The following is a 24,461-nucleotide window of genomic DNA, read 5'->3' on the forward strand; positions in this document are numbered from 1 at the left end:
AGTGCAGACAAAGGCATGCATGTGCCAAATTAAACATGAAGTAGAGCCCCTCTCTCTCTGGGTATGACTCGAACAAAGTTGATTATAGAATTCTTGTGTTTGTGGAAAAGATCCAGTTTAAGTTAGCTGAGGTCTGTAATACTGCTTCTTGTTTTTTACTGGTGATTGGGTATGTTTCACAAAGCAAGAGAATCACTCCATATTCGATTTTAATGTGAATTCATAGATAGATTCATATGTATTGCCAGCACGCATCTTAAGAGAGAGATGTGAGAAGAAATTCCAGTGGCTATCGACTGTATTTGAGATTGTCATAGGTTGAAATGAATCTGTTTTAACTCTCTCGTGTTCACAGTCACTTCAAGAAGCTAGAGCAGCACCTCTTTATCACCCCATCTCTTCAATGAGCAAATACATCTCAGGGGTCAAAAGAACTGTGCCATCCTCACACTGCAGTGTCAATAGCGTCTAGCCTCTGTGTACATGCATAGAAACACTCGCTTTTTCTCTTTTTCTGGTTCTGTTATACACTAATACATGTTTTATTCTAAGGCATAAAGCTTGATAATTCAAACCCATATGTCCCTGAGTTGGGCCTCAATTGTGACCTCCATTACATGGATCCCTATCCAGCTGTGAGTCAGATATACCACTAATGAGACTATGCCTACAGACAAAATGAATAAAAAATCTTTTCTGGCATATTGCTTTTTGACTGACATTAATTCACAGTTTATATTCCAGAGACAGATGGAGCTTTTTGCATCACTATCAGTCAGTCAAGACAAGTTCTAGTTCTCTTGTATTTGAGGGGAAAAACAGAAAAGTGATGTATTTGTGAAGAAGGGAGGATAAAAGGCAGGGTGGACCGAGCGAAAATAGTCCTCCAGATAGAAAGAACACAGTAAACAAAGCCTGACAGACTGTGATTTTTGGTGCAGACTTCATCAGCCCATTGTGTGTGTGTGCATATATATATATGTACCACTGTATGTATTACTCACACAGTGGAGACCAAAATCTGTTTAAACTCTCACATTGTAGGGACTCCTTCTTCCTTATGAGGACCAAATGCTGGCCCCCGTCATGTAAATCATTGAATTTTAGGGTGACGACTTGGTTTAGGTTAGGGTATGGCTAGTTGAGCTTAGGGTTACACAGGTAGTAGGTTTGAGTCTCGGCCAGGGCATGCTACTATTGGTAGTAGTCATGCTCTCTGTTCATCATCTTAGTAATCAAAGGTTGGATTTTTTTTTTTTTTGTTTTAACTTGTTATTCAGCTGTGATCAGTATTTTCAATGGATCAAATAACTACATGTGTTTGATATGAGTCTTTAGTTAGGAACTAATAATATCTCTACAAAAAACTCCTGGTAGAGTGTTTCATCCTCTTGTTTTGCTCTGCATTTGTACACTATCACCATCATCATGTTGGCCATGAAGAGCAGCTGTTTTTTTAGTGAAAATGCTCTAAAATGATGCTGTACGCTCCAGTAGGTACCACCTGACAAAGTTACATCACAATAACAGTTACATTTACCGGGTGGTCTAGAACAGCAGTCTAGGAAGATGCTATTATTCCTTCATTTGCACTTAAAATAAGGACAGATTAAGGTATAGATTAACCTCATGTGATGTTGTAGTTAAAGGTACCACAGGGGAATGTTTTGATGTCTGTGAGTATATGCTTTTTTGCATCTTGTGTGTGAACTTGAAGAACATGGCAGATGTGATATGTGCTCCTGCAGGCAGTTTCATGCTGGTGCACTGATTGACAAACGTTTTTGCAACATCAAGAATACACGTGTGTGTTTTGATAATAAACAGTTGAAAAGATAAGATAAACTTTATTAATCCCTGAAGGGAAATTCAAGTGGTCTTGTAATGAAAGCAATTAGTAGTAAGTAGCAAGAGTAGTCAATAACAGTCCAGTTTATTTTGGTTAGTCTTAGTCATTTGTAATGTCATTACAAATGTCATTAGTCATTACATTGTAATGTAACTTTTGTTTTTACAAGAAAACCCCAGAAGTTACTTTGAACTGGAGCTAAATGATAGTCGTCTATTGTCACTGCAATAAAAAATTATGACAGATTTAGCCAATAAACCCAACCAGACAATGATGACAGGATCAAATCTGTTTGGGCCTGTCTCAATCAGCTTGTTATGTTGAAAGAATGTATCAGGCAAACTGCACAAAACAGCACAGGAACAGCTGCAACAACAGTCATGTACATGTAATAGTACATGTAGTAGTTGAAGGCATTTTCAGTGGTATAGACAAAACTCCACTCCCACTCAGAATGATTATTAATGTAACACCAGCAGGACAGTGTGGATACTAAATGTTCTTTTTAACCCACTATGATTGTAGGTACATTAAATATCCTGTGCAGCACAAACATGCTTAGAAAAGCCTTTGTGAATCTCCTCCTCCATCATGGGGCCGCTTAGCACAGCTTGTTCCTAGGGTGGTAGAAGATCATAAAAACAGCCAAAACAAAACAATGTTTTATCCAAAATGTTCATTACCACTCCTGTTTTCACTCTTAGATGATTAATTAGATGCTATCAGTTCCAAATCTGCCTTCTAACAGTTTCTGTGACACATTTCCACCTGCCTGCCCAGCATGCTCTTTCTCGGCTCACTTCATTCATGAATCAAGTATACTATATTCATCCTGTTTCTCTCATCTTAACACCATCTGACAAAATGTTCAAAAATATTGAATATCACACTTTTTAGACCGAAGAGAAGCTTTGAACCTCTTCCCCCACCCCACACATATGCAGTCATTTCCAAAGCTGGGATGTCTTGTGTTGGAAAGGTCTGGAAGGAAGGAACAGTTAGCTGGAATGGAGCATACCTAGAAACATTAAGTAAATATGCAGTGTGACCTATATTACTAAATGTTAATGGTAGGAAAGAAAATGAGAAGGAAGGAAATGTTTTTTAGCACCAGCTTTAAGGCATTGCTGATTTTTTATAAAGACAATTAGCATGGTATATCTTCTTTGTTTTATCTATATGTAAACAAAAAAATAAAAGTCAAAATGACAGTCTTTATTGAGCTTCATGTATTTTTTTCTGCTGGTTGCTTGGCAACATCATAGTACGAGAACACACACAAAGTACTTATTCTTAGGAAAAATGTAACTAATGAGCATTTTAATTAGCTTGTTTCAGAGGTGCTGGTCGGTATTTTTTACTTTTAGACCAGAGTGAGTCTAACCATTCATTTCCCAGTGCTTCCAGCCTTTGTGCAATCTACTCTGTCAGCCTGCTGTCTGTAGCTATATACTTAATATACTTACACGAGAGTGGCTTCAAATCTTCTCACATTTAGCAATATCTCACATTCACTCTTGTGCTCACATGAAATGCAAGTAGCAATCATCTTGTCTACAGTGTGCAGCTTTTGGCCACCCACCCCAGAGTACAAGAATGATGTTCCATGATAATGAAAACATACAGTACCAGTCAAAAGTTTGAACACACTTCCTCATTCAATTCAATGGTAAAGTGTGTCCAAACTTTTATGCATAAGTACTTAAGAAATAATATGTGTGTAATACATATATAATAGGAAATTATTAATACAATGGACAGTCTTAAGGTCTCTAGGCCTGACTCCCTGATTCCTTACCTTTAGAAGCAACAGCTTATAAATTGGTTGCAAGATGATTCCAAACATTTATACACTTTCAGATAACAAAATAATCTTAGTCAACAAGTATTAGGAGTGTTTACAGTTTGAGAGCCACCACCACATGCACTACAAAACAGCTCTTTGATCCTTTTCTCCGGGAGTCAGGTTAAAAGTTGTGTTTTAATTTAGGTTTTATTGAGTGTTTCTGTTAACAGTTTGCTGTCAGTTAGAGTCAGAAACACTAGTTACAGCAAGGGGAAATTTTCCATGTGTTTGTAAAGATGCATGGAGATGGTGAACATACGGGACATGTGCACAACAATTTTACTTAGCAATTAGTTCTCAACTAAATGATCTGTCCTTGTTTTGCGTGAGTTTTTCTTGGGTCCCTCATGGCAGCCGGCTGTGTACAAGTGGGGATATTTCTTCTAAGACATGGAGCAGACTAATGGGAAAATCCAGTGAAGGTACACAGCACAGAAATAATTTGTGAAAAGAGAAGCTGAAAGTCATACTGCTGACTTTATTCAGTCAGTGTTCATTATAATATTATAATATTAGCACTATTTCCTCATGAGATCAAACGCATTAAAATCACTTGTTGTCATGGCAGCAAATCCCATCATTGTTAAAATCGCCATCCTTAAAATGAGGAAGTGAGACATTTTTTAATTTTGTATTTGAAATGCTCTGTGAATATTTTACGCAATTTTAATAAATATGATGGCAGTTAGAATCATGTTGCATTTATAACATTTTATCCTGATCTGCTGCTAAGTGAGGCAAGTGAAGTCACAGATGAAGAGTCAGATGGTAGAAAAACTCCACTAAATAATCTTCAGTTTCCAAGTCCCGTGAGCTAAGCGCTGATTATCCCAGTGATTTTAATGCACAAAACATCCTCCAAGATGGTACAGAAACAATTCTGATACTCTTCTATAACTGCAAAAGCTGCTATTAATGCATATGTTTTCTAAGCCTCATCCAGAGCTAAAGGCCAGCCACAAGCACTTCTTGTTAACTCTCAGAAATGAGGAATTGAGACTTGATATAAAATTTACTGCTGTGAGATAAGTTTAAACTTCATGTAAAAAAATCTAATTTATATTTATATATATTTCTTGTAGTTCCAGATTTCTCACCTGTGACATACAGAAACAAAGAAAAGCTGGGCGTGTGTTAATTAGAGAATAAGCTGATTTCATGTCAGGTCCTCCTTACTGTACCTACAGATAGCAGCTCAGAAGATCCACATAGGCCTGGTTTTCAATTATAGAGATTTGATTTTGCAGCTGAGTACATCTGCTCCATGTCACAGCATGTTGTTTTTGCTGTTTGTTTTGTGTTTATGTTTATATTGGGCCGTGTAATGTGTGGGTTGGGATGCAAGCCAATACCTTGTACAGCTGAAAATGCTATCCTCCATCCATTCTTCAATTACAGTCTGCACTAATTCAGTCAACCAGCCTGTTAAACAGCAAACAGCTAATTTAGAACAGCTCAACTTGACAAGCTAATAGAAAGGGCAGTACTAACAAACACACTTCCAAGTGTTGCTAAGTGTTCTTGTGTATGTTGCTTGTATGCATATATAAAATACTGTGCTGTACTAGATTGTATGTTGCTTCTTTTCCTGTGTAAAGAGTGGTGCTCACAGTTTTATGTTAACATAACAAGCTGATTGAGACAGGCCCAAACAGGATCACTACAATTGCAAAATTCAAAAACAGTTGTCGATAAGTGGTTCTGCCACATCTAAAAAAATCCTGAAAGGTGTGTTTGTAAGCAATGTACCAAGTTTTTAAAAATCATTATTTGTTTTATGTTATTTTAATCAGGTTTACCCCTTTGATTTGATAGCTTGAAATATTACAAATCCTGAGATCAGCAGTCTGCAGGCGAATGCTCCTAATGCATACAATGAAGAATGTGTGTGTGTGCACATGTGTGTGTGTGAGGAGGATTTGCATCATAATGCAGTTTCATCCTTATAGAGTCACACTGCCACACACACACACACCTAACCTTTATTCCATTACTTTCCAACGTTACAGACAAGTTATAGTTCTCATTTGAATAATCTCACACAGCCTGAGTGACACCATGACCCTGTGATTTTCACAAAGGTCTGTGATTGTGCTAAGATTATATCAGTATATCTGACCTGGTTATGCATATTTTCTGTTATATACGTGTTTTTTTCCTCAGTGTATAATCCAACTAAAGTCTTTTTATCTAGGTGAGACATCCTGTTAAACAGATTTGTGAAATGTCTTAACATGTTCAGAATACACACTAAACTTTTCATTTGTCCTTTAGGGCTATTTTAGTTGACCAGCTGGCTAACATGGTGATAGTATTTTCTGTACCTGAGCTAGCAGTGATGGCTATCTGAAATCTGTGGAGACATGCACACTCAATATCACTCACATTCCTCATAGACATGTCCATATTTGCAGCATTCATGCACAGTGTTTGACACCAGAGTTCTCTCCAAGCTCAGAAAAAGAATTACAGACATACATAAGATAAAAAAAAGAGCTATACAGATAAGTTTAATAAGTAGTGACTGGATGGGAAAATCAGGAATTAAAATCAACAGCCTTGTACACCCTGACTTCCAAGTCAATTGATACAATATTTATTGAGGAGCAGTTAATAGGACACAGTCCAGTGCTAACATTTTTAGTCAAATCAAATAATATGAAATAAATCGAAGAGAGAGCCAACATTTTTTTTTCCTTCAGCATGTTCTTGTGAGACATTTGCCTTTTATCTGTAGTGTAGAAAACAGATTTGCTTTGCTTTGAATGTTTCCAGCTAAAGTTCAAACTTGTTATATTTAATAGAAAAGTTCCAGTATCCAACTCAATATCCACACTCATATTTTCAACTGCTACTGTTGTCAAAGCTCTGTCTCCCCGTGTCGTAGCTCAGGCTGAAGGTCTGTCTAGGTTGTTTCTGTTTTGAGTTTATATATTCCCTCATGCGTTTATCCGGATTTCCTTTGAGTACTTTTAATTCTTCCAACACTGTAGAGTCAGGTAGGTCAAGTGAATTGGGAATTTCATGAGTGATACTATACTGACAGCCAGTCACACAGGATGTGCATTACTCTGACACTATACACAATAACTTCGCTCTGCAATAGTATGAAATTTGGTGAAATACATTTAAAGAGTTTTATTAGATGAGAAGATTGATGCTGCTGTCATGTCTGTGTGCATAAACAGTTTTATTTACTTTCCTGTGAATGTGGCTCTCAAGTCAGTATATAATTAGCTTAGCTTGGCATTGAAACTCAAGGTGGGGTTCCAGTGTGGCATACCCCTTACCTGGCTCTGTTCAAAGTCAAAAACATGGAGTTAAAGACCAATTTGACATTAAATAGACATATTTCTGTTTGCAGAGTCTCCTCCAGAGAGGACCGGACGGCGACGCAGCATGCCTGGCAGCTCCTCAGACAAAACTGCACCTACGATGGAGGCTACATCCACAGCTGCTACACCTTTCAGAGTCACCGTGAGTACTGTGAGTGTGTTTTTATGTATTGTCTCTGTCTTTCTTTATTTTGCCCTCTGTCTGTGACCCTGACTCCACCTTAATTTGCCTTAGGAGGCTACAGAAGCCTGGTCTGGTGTCCAGATGGACCTATATTAATCTGAAACACATTTACTTCAAATGTTGGAATGGGGCCTTTGATGTTTGGTGTATACACACCTTCGATTTATATTGAGCACATTCTCCTCCTTTACGTTTTTACATCCTCTATGATTTTTCATTGCATTTCATGCTAAATGATATTCATATGGTTCAAGCTAACATGCACGTTCCAGCACCTTTACACACACAACACAGTAACACAATGTACAATAGCTCAAACATACACACTCTCTATGGTCTTGCTCTCGTGTAGGTCTAGTAATCTTTCTGTCATGTTTAATTCAAAAGGTAAACAGTCAGATAATGAAGCAAAAAATTTTGCCATGAGTCATCGGTTTAAAGCTAATTAAGAATTAGCAGTGCATGTTATAAATAATAAATAAGTGAGGAAACGACGACCCAGTAGTGAACTGTAAACAGGAGATGCTAGGCCAACCGGGCCACTACCAGTGCTCAGTCGCTCCTAACAATCTGCCAACTTCATGTAAACCTTCAGCCTTTGTCAAGGTGCTGCATTTATATGGGTGTGTTATTTTTAAAAATAGAAAATACTTTCCCATTTAGCATGTTTACTGTTGTTATTTTTATCACTCAGGTATCTTCGGCACACAAAATCTTGCTATGTCTTCCTGTACAACATAAACTGGTATGTCTCTCAGGCTTAGTAAAAGCCCACACTTAAAAAAAATAAATAAATAACAAAGCAAATGGGCTCATCCCACTGGTGTTGGGCCACCTGCAGAGTGAGAATAAAGTGTTTCTGTGAACTGAAAGAGTTTAAACTTTTTTTTAGGAGTTTCGCATATGAAATGATCATAGCTTGATGAGCTAGAAATTGCAGAAATAGTGTTTCTGGGACCTGTGATATGTTGCCTGCTGTGTGTGTGAGTCTGTGCATGTTTTCTTTTTGTCTTTCTGACAAATGTTTCCTATTCTTTTACGGAAAGAATTTTAACTGAATGACACAGACCAGAAATGAATGAGTAGCTGTAGAAATATATAGAGAAAGATTGAAACGTTTGTGGACAGCAGCACAGTCCAGATAGAAAAGCTGGATGAGAGAGAAAGCCACAAAACAAAGCTGCACCAAAAGAAGCTTCCCAGACCATGTGTGACACCCTATTGCACTTTTTCTCTTACTGCCCCCTTTCGGCCTCTGATGGAAGCTCAAAAAACATGAACCAACTTTTTAACAGTTTCTAGTTTGTGCCTTTCTACTCAGGCACAAACTAGCAAACAAAACAAAATTTGATAGAAATTTTGTTTCTCTTCACTCTGAATTAGTTGGTAGGATTGTGTTAATAGATCAAATTCTGATACACATGCAATATCAAAAGAAACAAACAGTGCAGATGAACACAGGGATAGGATGTGAGCATGCTGGCACACACAAATGTTGGAATGCAAACAGGAAGAAATGCAGTCAGGCAGCCGTATCCTCCTTCTCACATCTCTCAGTTTTAACAATGACAAACCACCCCTCACTTTTCTCCCTCCAGTGAAAAGAGTTGTGGTGACATCTGAAGTACCCCTCCTAGGCCTTGAGCTAAATCTGTCAAAATGTTTTTCTCTCATGTTCTTTGCAGAGATAGGGTTCAGTGTCTACACACACACACTCATGCATAAGCCCGTCCTCCAGTGCTTCTCAAAAACAATGTCTCACCAGTGGGAATGGATAAAAACTGAAATCTCTCCAAAGTCTAATCTTCCATAGCCAATTCAAAAATTTGAGAAGATTGCATACATTAAATATAAAAGGTACAACTTCATAGTCTCTGTTATTCAGTGCTTGTTTAAAGGCCTGACAAACAAACCTTATCTAAGTCTATGGCATCCACATTGCACTAACTGTGTCGATTGATTCTCAGTTGTGACGTTGATCTTTATCCAGTCTCTCCATGACTCTATTCTCCCTACCCCTCTCTCCTGTCAGATAATAGCAGGAGGTCTAATTGGACAGGTATGTCTCTTGTTTTCATCAGGTAGTGGGGGACAAGAGAGCTGGAAGCAGGGAAGACCCTACTGATTTTCCAGGCACTGATTCTATCAGCTCCCATTAGGGAAGCTTGGAATTGCTAAGCCAGGGGAATTGAATTAGTTTGTTGCAAGCATTTGCTTTAATGTCATGGAAAAAAGAAAACTAAAAAAAGCGCAGTGATAAGATTGAGCTGTCCTCTTAGTGCTGTTTTGATGCGGATGGACATGCTGGGATGACAATCAAATATGCAAGCCTGTTATGCACACACATGCGCAGAGGTAACACATTTGCATTGTAAACAAGGTAATTTAGTAAATATGGACAAAAACATTCTTCACTCAGCCAACAAATTCCTGTCAGAGCTACAGTAGAACAACAATCCAGGACTGGTTGATGAAAACTAGGCTTTCCTTCCCTTCAAGGATGCATGTTGAATCAAATTATTTCAGTCCCTCCTTCCCCTAATTAGCCGTCAACTGTAGAAATGCAGAATAATTAAAGCGCTCATTGAAATTTATGCGACACTGTAATGCCCCCTGTCACGTTCCACTGTTATACCCCCATCATGCTTCTATGTTCAACTACTCTGGACATTTGCAAAGGAAATGTAAAAGACCAGACATGACAAGATAAGATAAGATAAGATAAACTTTATTCATCCCTGTGGGAAATTCAGGATTAGATTTTAATTTCAGCCAAACCAGGAATATTTATGAAATGACAAAGAAATATGTTAACATGCTTTATTCAGTTATTATTTATATGCATTGAGAGAAAAACTGGGAGAGGCCAAGCCTTGTGTATCTGTGTGTGTCAGCCATGTATTTGATATGTAATGTTTGCTGTCAGATGGAAACTGTGTGAGGACAAAGATCTTGATTGAATCCAAACCAGGGAAAGAACAAGCTTCTATTTCATTTGACCATCTTACATTTACCTCTAGCTTGTGCAGCACTGAAGTGCTGTTCTGACCTCTGATCCCATAGTGACCTTGTCACTCATTTGCTGTACTTTTCTTCTCACTTTCTCCCTCATTTATTTTAATTCCATTGCTTTTTCTACCAACTCATGCTCTGCCACATCCATCTCGTGGCCCACTTTTTCCATTTATCCTGCTCCTTATAGCTTGTCCCTCCCTGGCAGACAGTGACTGTCAATGTCTCAGTTTTTTGACTGATCCCACCTCTATTTCTGTCCTCTCTTTTTTGCCATCTCTCCTTTTCTCTATATCTTTCTATCTGTATGTTTTTTTTTTTTTTTTTTACTTCTTGATTAATCTGTTGCCTTATTGTGAGCAGGTGCTGAAGTTGACTTAAATGCTAATATTTTTCGGTTCCCACAGTGAATCTTGACTCCCATGGGGTTTAATCTGGTGTTAGGCATCAGTCATTCTTACTGACTGGTTTTAAGTGAGTGAATAGGCCATTCATTTTTGCTGACCCTTACCCTAAGCAATAGCTCTGAAAGAGTTTTGACAGGCAGGCTAAGTTAGAGAGTAGGTTTTTTTTAATTTATTTTTTTTTTATGTCTGCATGCCCTTGACAGTGTGGAAAGAACAAGGCATCTAAAATAATCAGAGAAATTATAGATTTTTGTATCTTTCTTCTTATATCTTTTCCTCTTCCCTCTGTTTCACTTTTCCCCCCTAGCTCTTTAGAGGCCATCCATCAGGGGAACGAGAGGAATAAAAACAGAATAAGCAGCCACTAATCAATCTACCTTACCTACAGGGACATGTTTCTACTCACTGACGTTTTTCTGTGGATGGGAGAAAGAGAAGCATTTTAATTTGTTAGCTGTGAATATGCCATCAGCATCAAGCATGCAAAATGTCTTATGGAGAGAGGCTCATGGAGAAGAGGCCTGAGATTACTATGAATTTGTAAATTATATAATGATATATAGAAATGGTATCTGTCTGTCTTTGTGCGTATGTCTAAGTGCTATCAATTTGCCTGCTGCACTGCCATTCTTTAGTCAGTCAATCTTCAGTCATTTACTCATCCTTAAGTCCTCCTTTCATGTTGCTGGAGCTGATCTGTGACTGTTTCATAAGGAAACAATAATCCTAATACACACCCTGACTCATAGTTATCATTATTTAAAATGGGGTCCTTGCTAATTTAACCACATGCCCACACAATTCCATACACACATATAATGAATGTATGTAAATGGCTAACCTTAAGAGAAGGATTGAGAGTTTGATTCAGAAAGTTCACTGACAGCAGTGACTCAGCCCTGTTCATTCAGCTAAAAGCCCCTAAACAGAGTTCACTGATGGCAGGTAGTAATAGTGAGCCATTTGCTGCCACTTACATCGTTTTTGCCTGTAGGCTTACATATGCCGTGTCATTTTATCAGCTAAATTAGAGTCTGCAAAGTCTGATCATTATTGAGTGTGCAGATGATAGCCATTGCTGATGATGAGAGGGATAAAGTTTGTTTTGCTCTGGTTCCAGCATTAGCCATAATGCAAGCCAGTAGCATATTTACATAGAGTTTCATATTTAGGAAATGTTCACTTCATTATTATAATGTTGTAGCCTCCAAGTCCAACCCAAGTTTTCTCAGACTTTAGAAAGATGCCTCCAGCTCCGTGGATAAAATTATACAACTGTTTCCACAAGCTAAGTAGTAGTCCATAACAAGTTAACTAAACTTCTTGTGTATATATATATATATATATATATATATATATATATATATATATATAAAGTGCACCTTTAGTTATTTTATTTACTCTTATTTTCCAAGATTTTCCACAAGCTGTCTCACCACCATCTGTAATTTGTTTTAACATTTACCAGATATAATTAGCTCCTCAATTTATTTTGAGCGCTGCATTGTGGGCTAGTGGTGTACACAAACCACACACTCATATCCATTTTTCTTTGAATACTGAACTGTGACACGCTTAAAAACTCCTGCTTAACAATAACATTAGCATGCAGTATGGGGCCAGGGCACTGCTGTTCTCATACCCACATTAATGAAACACAGACACTTCCCTGGCCTTCCTTGCCTTGAGCTTACATATACTTGCATTACAGAAGCTTTGTTGCTAGCTCAGAGTGCTTTCTGATGTCAGGCATGTTCATCAGGATGCTGTGGGACCTCTATGATCAGTTGGAAGACTGTCTGGAAATTATTCTCTAATTATTCCTATTCCATTGTCATATTCTATTGCCCAGGGTGACCTATTCACACTGTAAGTGGTAATTATAAATGTGTGTTAATAGCCCGACAGTATACAGGGAGGTCTTCTTGTCTGTCACCATCTTGTGAAAATGTGTGCATGCATGAGAATGACATGAGGAGAGTGTTACTGTATGTCTGTGAGGTTAAGATGTTCAGTCTATTATTCAGCCTCTTAAACCAGCTGATGTGCTTTTTTTAGATTATAATAAAAAGCTACACCTGAGCCTGAACACTACGCGGCTCAGTTCTTGTTTAGGTCTGTTTTCTTCATGATGCCTTGCTAAGATGCTCTATCATGTCCTCCTTTTTTTATTGCCTTCTTCTCCTTGATCTTCTTCCCTGCAGTGAAATCTATAAAAGACCAGGTTTTTGTCTCTCTAAACTTGCAACATCCTGCCATTTCTGCACCACATCTCATTTGTTCATATTCTCTCGCTCTTAATGCCAGCCAACAGTTGCCATGGAGATGCCGAGGGGCTTGGGGGGAGTGTGATTGCAGATGTTAGAAGACATAAATGCACAGACTCAGACAAAGAAAAACATGAGAAAACTATTAAAGGCTGTATTCTCTGAAACACTGTACTAAAATGATTACAAAACAGTGTTTGTACATTGGAAATTTTGTCTCAAATACTGACATAATTAGCACTGAAGGAAACAAACACATTTTGCCAAAAAAATATTAGGCTACCTACCAGCTTGTTCTATCTGTCCTGTGCCAGTCTTCTTTTAGTTGGTGTCCTGTCTGTTAATGTATTAGATGTTGCTGGTAATTTTATGTGACAGGAAATATTTTTCATCTGATCTTGTCCTGACTTCTCCAACATGCAGCACTCTGATATGAAGATTTATTATTTCCAATAACTTTTTGGCATTAGGCCTCACCAAATTTAGGATGCAGAGAGTAAATGTCAGTATTAATATGTTCTGTCTGCTGCCAAGTTGAGTTTAATGATTGACATCTAGGAGTCTTCTCTGACAAACTTGCAGGGACACTGTTTGATTAACTGTCTCTGTGTATCTGTCAGGGTTTTCTAAGTCGACGGTTGAAGGGCTCCATAAAACGCACAAAGAGCCAGCCCAAACTTGACCGAAACTCCAGCTTCAGACACATCCTTCCTGGCTTCAGGAGCGTTGACAATGATAGGTGAGTGTTTGCTATATATGGTGATGCTGATGTGTGTTTATGTAAACTGGATGTGCTGATGTGTCTTTTAGATTCTGCAGCCTCTCTTTGCCTTGTTGGTTGGTTGGTCAGGTCACTGTCAACATTTTTGTATTGTTAAAATCAGTGAATCCTGACTCTCCAATCTGTCACTTTTAATATGTCTCCCTCTTTCTCACTGTACTACATGATGAGTCTCCTCCCCTCTGTTCTGTTATGGGATGGCATCTTTGATTTATGGTAGAGCTGTGAAATTCAGCTCGTCTCTGCAGCATAATTGTATTTAAGCTAAAATGATATTATTAATTTCATTATTTGCTTTTTCTCACCATTAAGGCTAGGCTAGAGAAGCAGGATAAAGAGCAATAAAAATCCCTGATAAGAAACTTATTGTAATGTGCATAATATGCTCTCGATAAGTTTTACTTTTTGATAGTGTACTAACAATTGATCAAATAATAGTTACACTTTTGTGGAGACATTGCTTTAGCTTGTTTGGCACAGCTGAATTTGAAACTGGGGTTTCAGTTCTTTGATATTTCCACAGTAAGTACATTTGTGGAAAATAACAAAAACAGAAAATCACCAAATGCAGAAAAGCAAAGAAACAAGACAGCAGTGTGTGACAATAATTTGGTTGCTTAAACTCCAATTTTGTCATGAGGTAGATTAAACAGTCTCAAGTGAGTCCAGAATACTTAAGGCACAAAACAGACCGGTGATGTTAACCAATAACCTTTGCTAACAGACGTAGGGTATGGGAAAGATTAGATTACAGGTACAGTCTCAATCGTAACAATTGCACCTATCCTCTGGAACGTTTAGGGAAATACCTGAGCAGAAAACTGTGACATGTCTGTGTTGTCCCCTCTTAATAGACATATACTGTAAATGTTTTAAATGTATAAGACATGGTACCAATAGCTAATGTACTGTGATAAGTTAAACTGACCCATGATATAAGATCATACAGGCCTACATTTGTCAAGATTTATTCTGACAAGATTGATTTTTGTGTCTGTTCCTTGAATAGTTTTTCTATTTGTAGGTTAAACAATTCACGTTTTAAACTATCTGGGGTTGTTTTAATCATAAGGAACTCTTATTTCACCAGAACTGGTTTCTATTATTATACAGTATATAGAAATATTCTGATATGAATAAATGCAGCAAAATTCCCCAGAAAGGTTTCTATCATTCCTTGTCATGTCCAGTCTAAACTGTACTCTGCACACAGTGTTTTGGTCCAGATCATAATTTCTACTTTCAAATTCAAATTTTATACCAGGTTACACTGACCTGTAATGGCACTGCCCACTCTATCTGGATTTTGATGGACTTTCCATACTGTACTTGCACTAGTCACAGCTCTTGTTCCCAGCATCTGTCTTTGCTGCACCTGGAAAAAAGCCAAGGTGTCCATCTCTGTGGTTTAATTAATCGAGGTGCGGCATTTGAAGATATGTTCTATGGCTTTCCGTTTTAAAACTTGGAGCTAAGTTGCTACGTCTTTTCGTACTTTTAATGAGGCATTAACATCACTGTCAAACGATCACAAGGGAACACCACTACTTATTCAGTGTGGAACATGCTGAACTGTTTCTCTGGTGCATTTGGACAAAATGAGCTTATACTTTCAATTCTTTGTCCTGCTGTCTTTTCTCGTTCTCTTTCCCACTTCTACTTATTTTTTATAGCAGCACCTACAGGATTTCTAACTCACTCCCTTCTATCCATTTCAAGCTCATCACTCTCCAATTTCACCCTTGTCGACCCCCCTCCTTTTCTCTGTTTTTCAGAAAGTAGTAGGGCTTTCTAACCTATCAGCATTTATGTGCTTCTCTCTGATAAAGCACTTGGCAACGAATGTCTGTCAGGAAATTGGCATGTCCAAAAAGCATCTTATCGCACCTGGTTTAACAAAGAAACACACACACTACACACACTTCTTCTCTTCCAAATGCACATAGACTCCTGTATAATGATAGGTCTCTACATATATATCTTCATGTAGTGGAAGAAGACAGAAATGTCACTCCGGCAGTTTCCTCGGATGTTATGTGGGCAGGAGTTTGATATAGCAGCACAACTGTGTACTTTCTTGTTTGTGAGGAAAAGAAATGAAAAAAGCATGGAAAAAAAACGCAGAATGAGAGTAATGTGCTCTGAGAGGAGTCAGTGACACTCACTGTCAGCCACAGGGTGGAGAACACTGCAGAAGAAGACAGGATTGGGACCTGGCAGAAGAGGGAAGAGAGATGATGAGCAAAGGAGAGGTGGAGAAGGGAGGGAATCCTGTACGCTGAAAGCTCCCTGGTGTGTAGGTTTGCAGCCTTCACTCTGAGACATGCAGGTCACATGTAGCACTGTATAGCTCAAACACTTGACCACAAATGTATTTGACTGTACATGTGTATATATATGGCTGTAGTTATTTATATAGGTTTGATTTCTTAGTAATTCTAATCAGGATATTTGCCTATTTTCAGGCGGCACACACATTTTCTGTGTGTGTTAGCTGTAATGACATTGTTAAGCCTTGTACCCTCAGGCAGTCTCAGGAGAGCAACCTGCATATGAGGAGCAGCTGGACTTTTAAAATGAAATATTCATCTGTGTTAATCAGAGGCTGGACATTCAGTGAACACTGTCTTTAGCAAAGCAGAAACTCAGCAATCCTTGCGTGTGCACACCGACACTGCACACACCAACACATCATTAGAACTGTTTGCGTGAATTAAAAACATTTAATATTTAAAATGATCTTTACTATATAGTCAGGTTAGTTTTCCAGGTTAACAGATGCTAAGCATTGTGTCAATGTGCATAGTTTCCACTAAAGATTTTACTGTGTCAAAAGTAATAAATAGGACAAAGGGGAAACCTAGTCTAGAGTGTTTTTTATAATCCAGTTATAAATCAAATAATTGTAGCACGTTTACTGATAAACGTAATATTTTACTGTTTTAAGGAAGAAGTGGGTCAGGAATTTTATTACTGGTTTTCTTCCAAAACAATATATTATCATCTATTCTGTATTGCAACCGTTACAACCACACAAGTGTGTTTTGATAAACAAAAGTGACAGTTCATAATGTTAAATCCAAATCCAGTACCGGTAATCAAATCTGTCTCCTTGCTCAGCTTATATAAAACAACATTCGTTAGTGTCCAAAAGAATGAAATCTAAATTTGCATTTATTCAGGGAGAAATGTCGTGATTGTATGGCTGAAATATACCACTCTGACTCAGACTGGGCATGTGCGCGTGTATGTGTTTTGTTCAGTGTGTTCTTTTCTGCATTTAGAGCATCCAGCCACAGCTACAAAGTCTTTATGTAATAACATACTTAGATGGCACAAACACATTTAATTTACTGTAGTACCTATATACAGTATCCCTGATATCACTGTTCTCAGCAGTAGCAACCCTCTGTCTTCCTCCGTGTCCAGGTCCTGAGTATGTAATTGGGAATGCTTGTCAGGCTGGATTTTTTTGACCACAGAAATAGTTGAATGGAACTCACTGATAGTGATTATGTGATTCTGTCTGTAATTGTATCTCTCTCTCTCTCCCTCTCTCTCCCTCTCTCTCTCTCTCTCTCTCTCTCTGTGAGAAACTGCAGTTCTCAGCTCTGTGGGCACCAGTGACTCATGCGTTTTATGGAAAGACTGCTCCTGTAACACAGCAGGAAAGCCTTTTTTGCTGTCACTCACAAACTTCAGCTCTGAATATTAGCAGAAGTATAAAATGCCTGAATGCTAAATACATCAGTATTTCACTATATATTTTGATTGTATTTGTGTTGCATTGCTCTATAGCATATAAAATGGATTAACACAATACAATGTGCAGAGGTAAAATTAAGACAAGACTACAATAACGTAGCACAGTGAAAGTGGATAATAAATAACAGCTTTGACTCATTAAGATTTGATATACATCAACATCTAAGATATGCCACAATGCACATTATTCTCTCAGGACTATCAGCAGGATTTAAAAATGTTGATGTTGGGAGTCTTTGATTTTTCATTATAGGACAGTCTAAATATTTTTTCAATATTTTCTTGTTGCAATATGCTCTTGTTTCCTGGGGTTATTAAAACGTCAATGTTACAGTACATTTTCCAGAAATAACACTGAGGGTATTACCTATGTATCTTTAATGTTGAGACATGACATTCTTAAGAGATCAAAACTGAGCTTCTTCGTATATACACTACTGAAAGATGTGTAGCATACAAATGTTTAGAACGTCATTTTGGTTCCTGCACTCATTAGTCTTTCTTTAGTGTCTGTTCCATGTATTCTGTTAGTCTTCCTTTGGATTGACAGATATAATGTTACAGTGTTGGTGGCTATCTAAGGTAATTTTAAGCAGTGGCACGTTATCAACGTGTGTAAAAAGCTTTAATTCAGAATGGCTGCCTGTAACAGGAATCAAGAGCCCTTAATACAAACCCCTTGTCACCTTTCCACAATGCTTCACCAATGGGTATCAGTGTAACTGTTGCAGGTAGGTGTGTATCTGGTAGGTCTGTGTGAGAAAATGGAAAGAGAGCAGCACAGTGAGGCAGACAGAGACATCCATCTATAAATCCAATAAAGTGATGACATTTAGAGTTATTAAATTCTGTAAACATTCCCCAGGTGGTCCAACTGTAAAATACAGCCTTTTCTGTTGCTCCCTCCCTCTTCCTCTTTTTAATCTTTCTTCACATCTCACTCACTCGCTGACATTCACTTTTTGCTCTCCTTGCATACAGCATCTATTAACCTATATAAGCCCTTCCTCTTTTCCCATTCTCCTCTTGCTCTTGTATTTATTTCGTCTGTCTCTCTGGTGCATTTCTGATTAGCTATCATTTGTCACTTTGGTACTCTTGTATGTGCTCCTTTCATGCTAATAGGGGCTGTTTGGCACTGCAGATCACTGATGCATTTCTGTTACATTAAACCCAATCTGACTCACACAGACTTGTCCCTAGCCTTTCCCCTGTGTGGCCTCTGTAGTTCATTTCGTGCCACTGCAACAAAATTCTCATCTTTGCCTCTTGTTTATATTTGTCATCATTTGCTTATTCCCAACCCCTTTTACTCTTCATCTTCCATATATCTCCAGTCATTCCATCAATCCCAGACCTCTTTTGCCGAAGATCATATTTATTGATCACATCTATTTGTGCAAATTTAACCTCCTCAAATACACCCTTGTGCACAGAGATTCAAATTAATCCATTCCTTATTTATTTACTGACTACATGTTTTGTGAAATGTTGATTCATTGATTAGTGGTGATGATTACTCGCACAGGGTACACACAGAAAGTGTGCACATGGGTCTGGACATTGTCTAAATAATGAATGCACTTTATAATGACATCAATCAAATGCCCAGTTACAGATTTTTTTGCCAGTCTGAAGAAAAACAACAGCAGTGCTTTCATTATGTTCATTGCAGCAGTATAATTAGGCAGAGGAAGAGTGGGTCTTTCTCCTTCTCTCTTTGGCATCCTTCCCCTCTCACCATCTCATTTGCAATACATCAGCATGATTTGGTGTAGATAAAATTAGAGCTCTCAGGGTAATAATGTGTTGTACAGAGCAGGTTTCACCTACCACGATGCATTATTGGACTGTATTCCTCACAAGCCAGGATGGATTCAATGAACCCATCAATAGCGACTCAAAACTTGAAGCCTCTAATTTGGTGATGATTATAGGCTTTATGGTAGAATCTCTTTCTGTTTGAGATTTTATTAATTCAAGAGTAATGTGTTGTTGTTTCAGTGCTTTGGAAGAGGTGGGTGTTTTGAAAAAGTTGTTTATTGTGCTTTCATAAACATAGTGCTCTTTATTTGCTTCAAGGACAGAAATGGCTTTTCAGTTTTGAAATTCTAGCACGTGTGTGTGTGTGTGTGTGTGTGCGCGCGCGTGCGCCTGCGTGTGTGTGTGTTTTCATCCGAGCATGTTGTGTAAACTAATATACAAGGTTATATTTTCTAGTAAAGTACTGTATTTTCTGGACTATAAGTCACACTTTTTTTACTCCCCTGGCATGTAGTGCGACTTATACAGTGAAGCGACTTACATGTGTGTATTTACAGTCATTTTCTCAAGTAGTCACTAATGTTAGATGGCTCTCTTGACTTATATGATATCGATATTGTACCATCAAAAAAGTTAAAAGGCTTATGTTCATGCTAAAACACTACAACCAGTATATAAATAAGTGAAAATGCTGCCCAAAACAAAGAGCTATACTGCAGACCTCAACATGCAGGTAATAAAGTCTGCAACCGAAAAAAAGTTTGGAGTGAGTGTTGGCATTCAGGCAACTCGAGAGAGGAGGTGGACACACCAATTCATCTCCCCCCACCCCTGATGTTACTTAACGTGGATGAATAAATTCAGTAATGCACTTCTGCTTGTTGTTATGCCTAGCCTACATTCTTCATAGGCTAATTTAGACTATAATTATTATAATTAGAAATACAACTTATACACCAAAGCAACTTTTTTTTCTGTTCAACAAGACCTAATACTCCAGTGCGTCTTGTAGTCCAGAAAATACGGTAGCTTAAGTACATTAACTAAGACAAACTCCGTCCTCTGAATGAGATTGTTGCTGGTCACCACCCAAAGTGGCATTCTTGATCACTTGCAGGGAAGATGTCTGGGAGTGTTTAAAGGGTCAAAAACAGACAACCGGTTAGAATATCTTCCCAAAAAGTCATTCTATTCATCTGTCTAAAAATATTCAATAAATTAAAATTGGACAGCTTCCTCAGCTGAGATGATACACGTGAAACTTATTAAGATGACAGTGCACCATAATAAAGTTTGTAAACTGAACAAATTAGGTGCATGAATTGTAACCTCCATAAAAATCCACTGATCTGTTCAGATTCAGCTAACAGCTGTAAACACTGTCGCTGAAACAAGTTCAAGAAAGCGTTGTACTTGGGTTTATTATGTAATTCTAATGTGCAATTAGATTTTATATAGCCTTGGTTCCACCTCTCAGTTTTATACTGTTAAAAAAACCTTTAGCTTCCTGTAAGGAAATATAGTATGCATCCCTCATATTAGTCTAATGCTTGGCATTAGTTTCACTGTGCTGTATCCTAGGGAGTTTTGTTGTATATTGCTTGAAATATCACTTTATTATTTGCATAATTCTCAGCAGAAACATGCCCAGAGCAATGCTAGTGGTGTTGATACCTACCCAGCTACTGGGGATCGGTGACTCAATTGAAGTTTAACTCTGCTGCGCTTTCTTTCAGCCCAGACAAGCATGACCAAGGGTCTTCTCTCTCATTTTTTTTCCCTGGGTAGTGAGCTGTAATGGAAAGGATCTTAGCTGTGACAAGAATACCAAAGGCCCCATCAAAGCAGTGCCCTGCGTATCCTTTTAAAGGGCTGCTCAGTACACATGCAAACACTCATTTACTCATTCATTCCTCTCTTAAATTCACTCCAGTCATAGCCTTTCAGTTATTTCTAACACACTAATATTGTAAATATGACTTCTTAAATATATACTGTTTCTGAGTTTAAAAAAATACGTGACTTAATTTTATATACTGTAGGTGCAGAGGTAAAGTGTATAGTAGTAGAGTAAATGGTCATCCATGCCAGTGTTTTCAACAGGCTGATGGATTATTTGGGTGGATAATCCCTAAAGAGGATCTGTTTATATCAGACATATCCATATAGCTACAGTTTTGCCTGAAATACCCAATATGTACATTAAAAAGTAAAGACATTTAAACTTTTTTGCCAAAGATGAATATGTTTGGGTTCAAACAATTCTATATATTGACTAGTCCCCTACACACACATCAACAAATTGAGTAACCCTGGAAGTGCAGATGGTAACCAGTGACTCTTAAAGAAGCACTAAATTACCATGGTAATATATAGAAAATGCTTGTTCTCCACTCTCACTTCTATGTTCTCTGCCACTTTACTGCTCATTCTCTCTTCCACTCACTTGTGTATGTGTGTGCGCTTGCATGAGCGTGTGTGTGTCGACTCATATTTCTACTGGGAGTCTGGTGGACTTTTTATTCTGCCATAGGCCAATAAAAGCTTATCATTTGCAAAATCCAGCCCTCTACTGTTGTGCATCTTAATGTGGTAGGAATATCACATTACTTTATCCCATCTGATTTACAGTGAGCAGAGGAGTAAAATTAGCTCGGGTTTCACGAGTTAGTTCACCACTGTTGGGATCTGTTGATGCTAAATGTGAACTATAGTGCCTTGATTCATTAGGCCAAACATCTGCAAGTTAAAGTAGTGTAAAGAAGATTATAGAGGGTTACTGATGCTTCCCTTTTTGATGAGCACAAATTGAAGTGTTAGAGAGCACATATTCTCTGAGTGGAGAAGACCACGGAGAATAATAATGATGTGGTAACATGATATGAAGGGCAAGAGTATCCTAACTGAACCCTAAATTACCAAAGTTCCAGCAGTTGAATGAAGATAAATCTTTTACATTGTGAGTTACCACCTGTCTATCCAGAGTGTTTGGAAAAGTCATCATCTTCATCAGCATCATCCCACCTTCTGTTTCTCAGAAGGCTCAAATTGCTCAATTTCATGACATTGGCAAGCTGTCGTTCCATCCGCTGGTCCTTTTGACTGATGTGCATTCTGTTTTAATATAAACAGGCCTTTTCTGAATGCTCTTAGGTTTAGATTTTTATAAATTGTTAGATTATGAAGTCTGAAAAGTAACTTTGTGTGACAGAGCACTTCAGACTTTGATTTGGCAGTGATGATACTTGATGGGCTTGTGGTGTTCTTGATTATTCACCACTTACTGTGCCTCTCCCAGACGCTGCCTCATCAAGGTCAGACTGTCATGGTGTATGGGTGTGTCTGTACTATGGCTCGGTCAGTATGACCCATATCTTTATCAAGAAAATGCATCGAGAGGATGTAAACCCAGTCAGACATACATTTTTGCTAAAACTCCTTTTACACTTATTTGCTCAGTATTTATAGCTACCTCATATTGTTGTTTCATAATTATTTGAATCTTTCAGGCTTATTACATTGTTTTAATATTAATTCGCTAATTAATACAAACATAATAGCTGTACTCAGATTCAACAAATTTGTGAAATGTCACTGTTATGTAACATTGTTTTAAGACCATTTTAGTCTCTGTTCATAAATTACTACTGATGTAATATTTCTCTTATATACCTAAAGTCAATGTAAAGAGAAGAGAGAGACCAGCAGTGCAACTACACAGGTGCAGTCTGAACAAGCTGGAAGCAAAACATTTAAGTTGAGGTGCCGAGCTGCCTTTTTGTTTCTCTGCCTGCCTCCTTTGAGGTACCACTATATTCAACGGTACATTTCAGTCCTGTCATTCTCATTTACATTTACCAGATAATCAATGCAAAATTGCATTTCTGTGACGGACTCAGAATCACTGTAATCTATTAGATTGATTGCTGTAGTCGGATCCCAGCATTCTCTACTGATTACTGTCATTGCGGCTTAGAGAATTATATATAGGCACAAACATAAAGGTGAAGGAGAGATGAGATGGTGTCAGACTGATATCAATGTCTCTTATAAAAAGGCTATGTTCTCTGAGTACTGTCATTGTAAGCTGGATTGCGTCTGGGTCAGATGTTCAGCTTTTCATTGTGCATTTAAAAACCCTCTCAAATACCTCCCTGCACTCAGACTGCACTCTTGTCCGTTCCATCTGAGATTGCAGCATATTTTCCAAATTGCACGTTCACAGATGTTTGAGCATGTCATTGTTTACAAATTTGTTGCACTTTACAGTAGTGCATGTAGCATTTTGATCAGTTGATCTCCAGAAATTCATTTTTCTTAAATTCTCTGCAGATTGTGTTTTTTGTGATTTTTGTCCGCTGGGATCAGCTGATCGGTGTAGCTCATCGAGAAGAGGGTCTTGATGGAATTTTACACAATAACCTACCGTAGCATTGTCCCTCTGATTATAGGTGGACTTGGTGTTGGCGGTAGTGGTGATGGGGAAGGTGGTGAATAAGTCTTGGCAGCAGCTGCGGGAGCTGGAGGCAATGTGTTACAGGTGTAGCTAATTGGACTGATAAAAGGGAGGGGGGTGATTAGTGATTGGCTCGTGTGGCTAAAGTGAGAGGGGTGGTGCTTTAGGCTTACTTAATTGGATTAAGTGAACCAAAAAGGTGTTGCTTCATAGATTTTAAACTGATAGGATAATAGAGGGAAACAGTAAATGAAATGAATGGACAGGAGCTTAGAGACATTGCTAAGGGAAAGTTACAAAAAAAGAAACATTTCTGATAAGACGTTCATTAAGCTCAATTAAGAGAAAAAGTAAAAAGGTTGATCTTCACAGGTAGCCATGCATACCATGCCATCATTGCATCTATGGCTGTTCATCCGTAAATAGTGAGAGCGGTGAGCAGGTTTTGCATTGTGTCTGAAAGCGTCCACAAGTCTCTGCACAAGAGAGTGTACTGCAGATGTGAAATAATTGTATGTTTTGGCTCAGTCGTTAGTGATACTGCTTGGTTTTCTTGGCAAATGCATTAACCACAAAAAGTCACAGCACTATTGTATTTTACAAGCCCTCAATTCACATTCCATCTCTTCTGCATTCGCACATTTGCATACTTAGTGTTTGTTTAGTAAGTAATCTGTTAAGTAAGGAATTATTCTACAATTCACCACATGCCATGATTGAGTTAAAATTGTTGTCTATAGCTTTTAAATCTATTCTAATTTTGTTCCACTTCTGTTTTAATGGTTTTGATTTGAA

At 38.0% G+C, this 24,461-nt stretch overlaps 1 protein-coding gene across 7 annotated transcripts in view; it reads left to right on the forward strand.

The window, feature by feature from the left end:
- Positions 1-24,461, forward strand: part of LOC113124176 (disabled homolog 2-interacting protein) — a 105,054-nt gene that overhangs the window by 31,756 nt on the left and 48,837 nt on the right. For 6 of the 7 annotated variants that reach the window (XM_026296668.1, XM_026296666.1, XM_026296669.1 and 3 more), the window contains 2 exons: positions 7,060-7,181; positions 13,521-13,639. In XM_026296668.1, coding sequence (XP_026152453.1) covers positions 7,095-7,181; positions 13,521-13,639 — 206 coding nt within the window. In that variant the 5' untranslated portion in view covers positions 7,060-7,094. The remainder of the gene's footprint in view (positions 1-7,059; positions 7,182-13,520; positions 13,640-24,461) is intronic. The other variant, XM_026296665.2, reaches the window with a different exon arrangement.

Source organism: Mastacembelus armatus, chromosome 12, assembly GCF_900324485.2.
Source record: "Mastacembelus armatus chromosome 12, fMasArm1.2, whole genome shotgun sequence".
Lineage (NCBI taxonomy): Eukaryota > Metazoa > Chordata > Actinopteri > Synbranchiformes > Mastacembelidae > Mastacembelus > Mastacembelus armatus.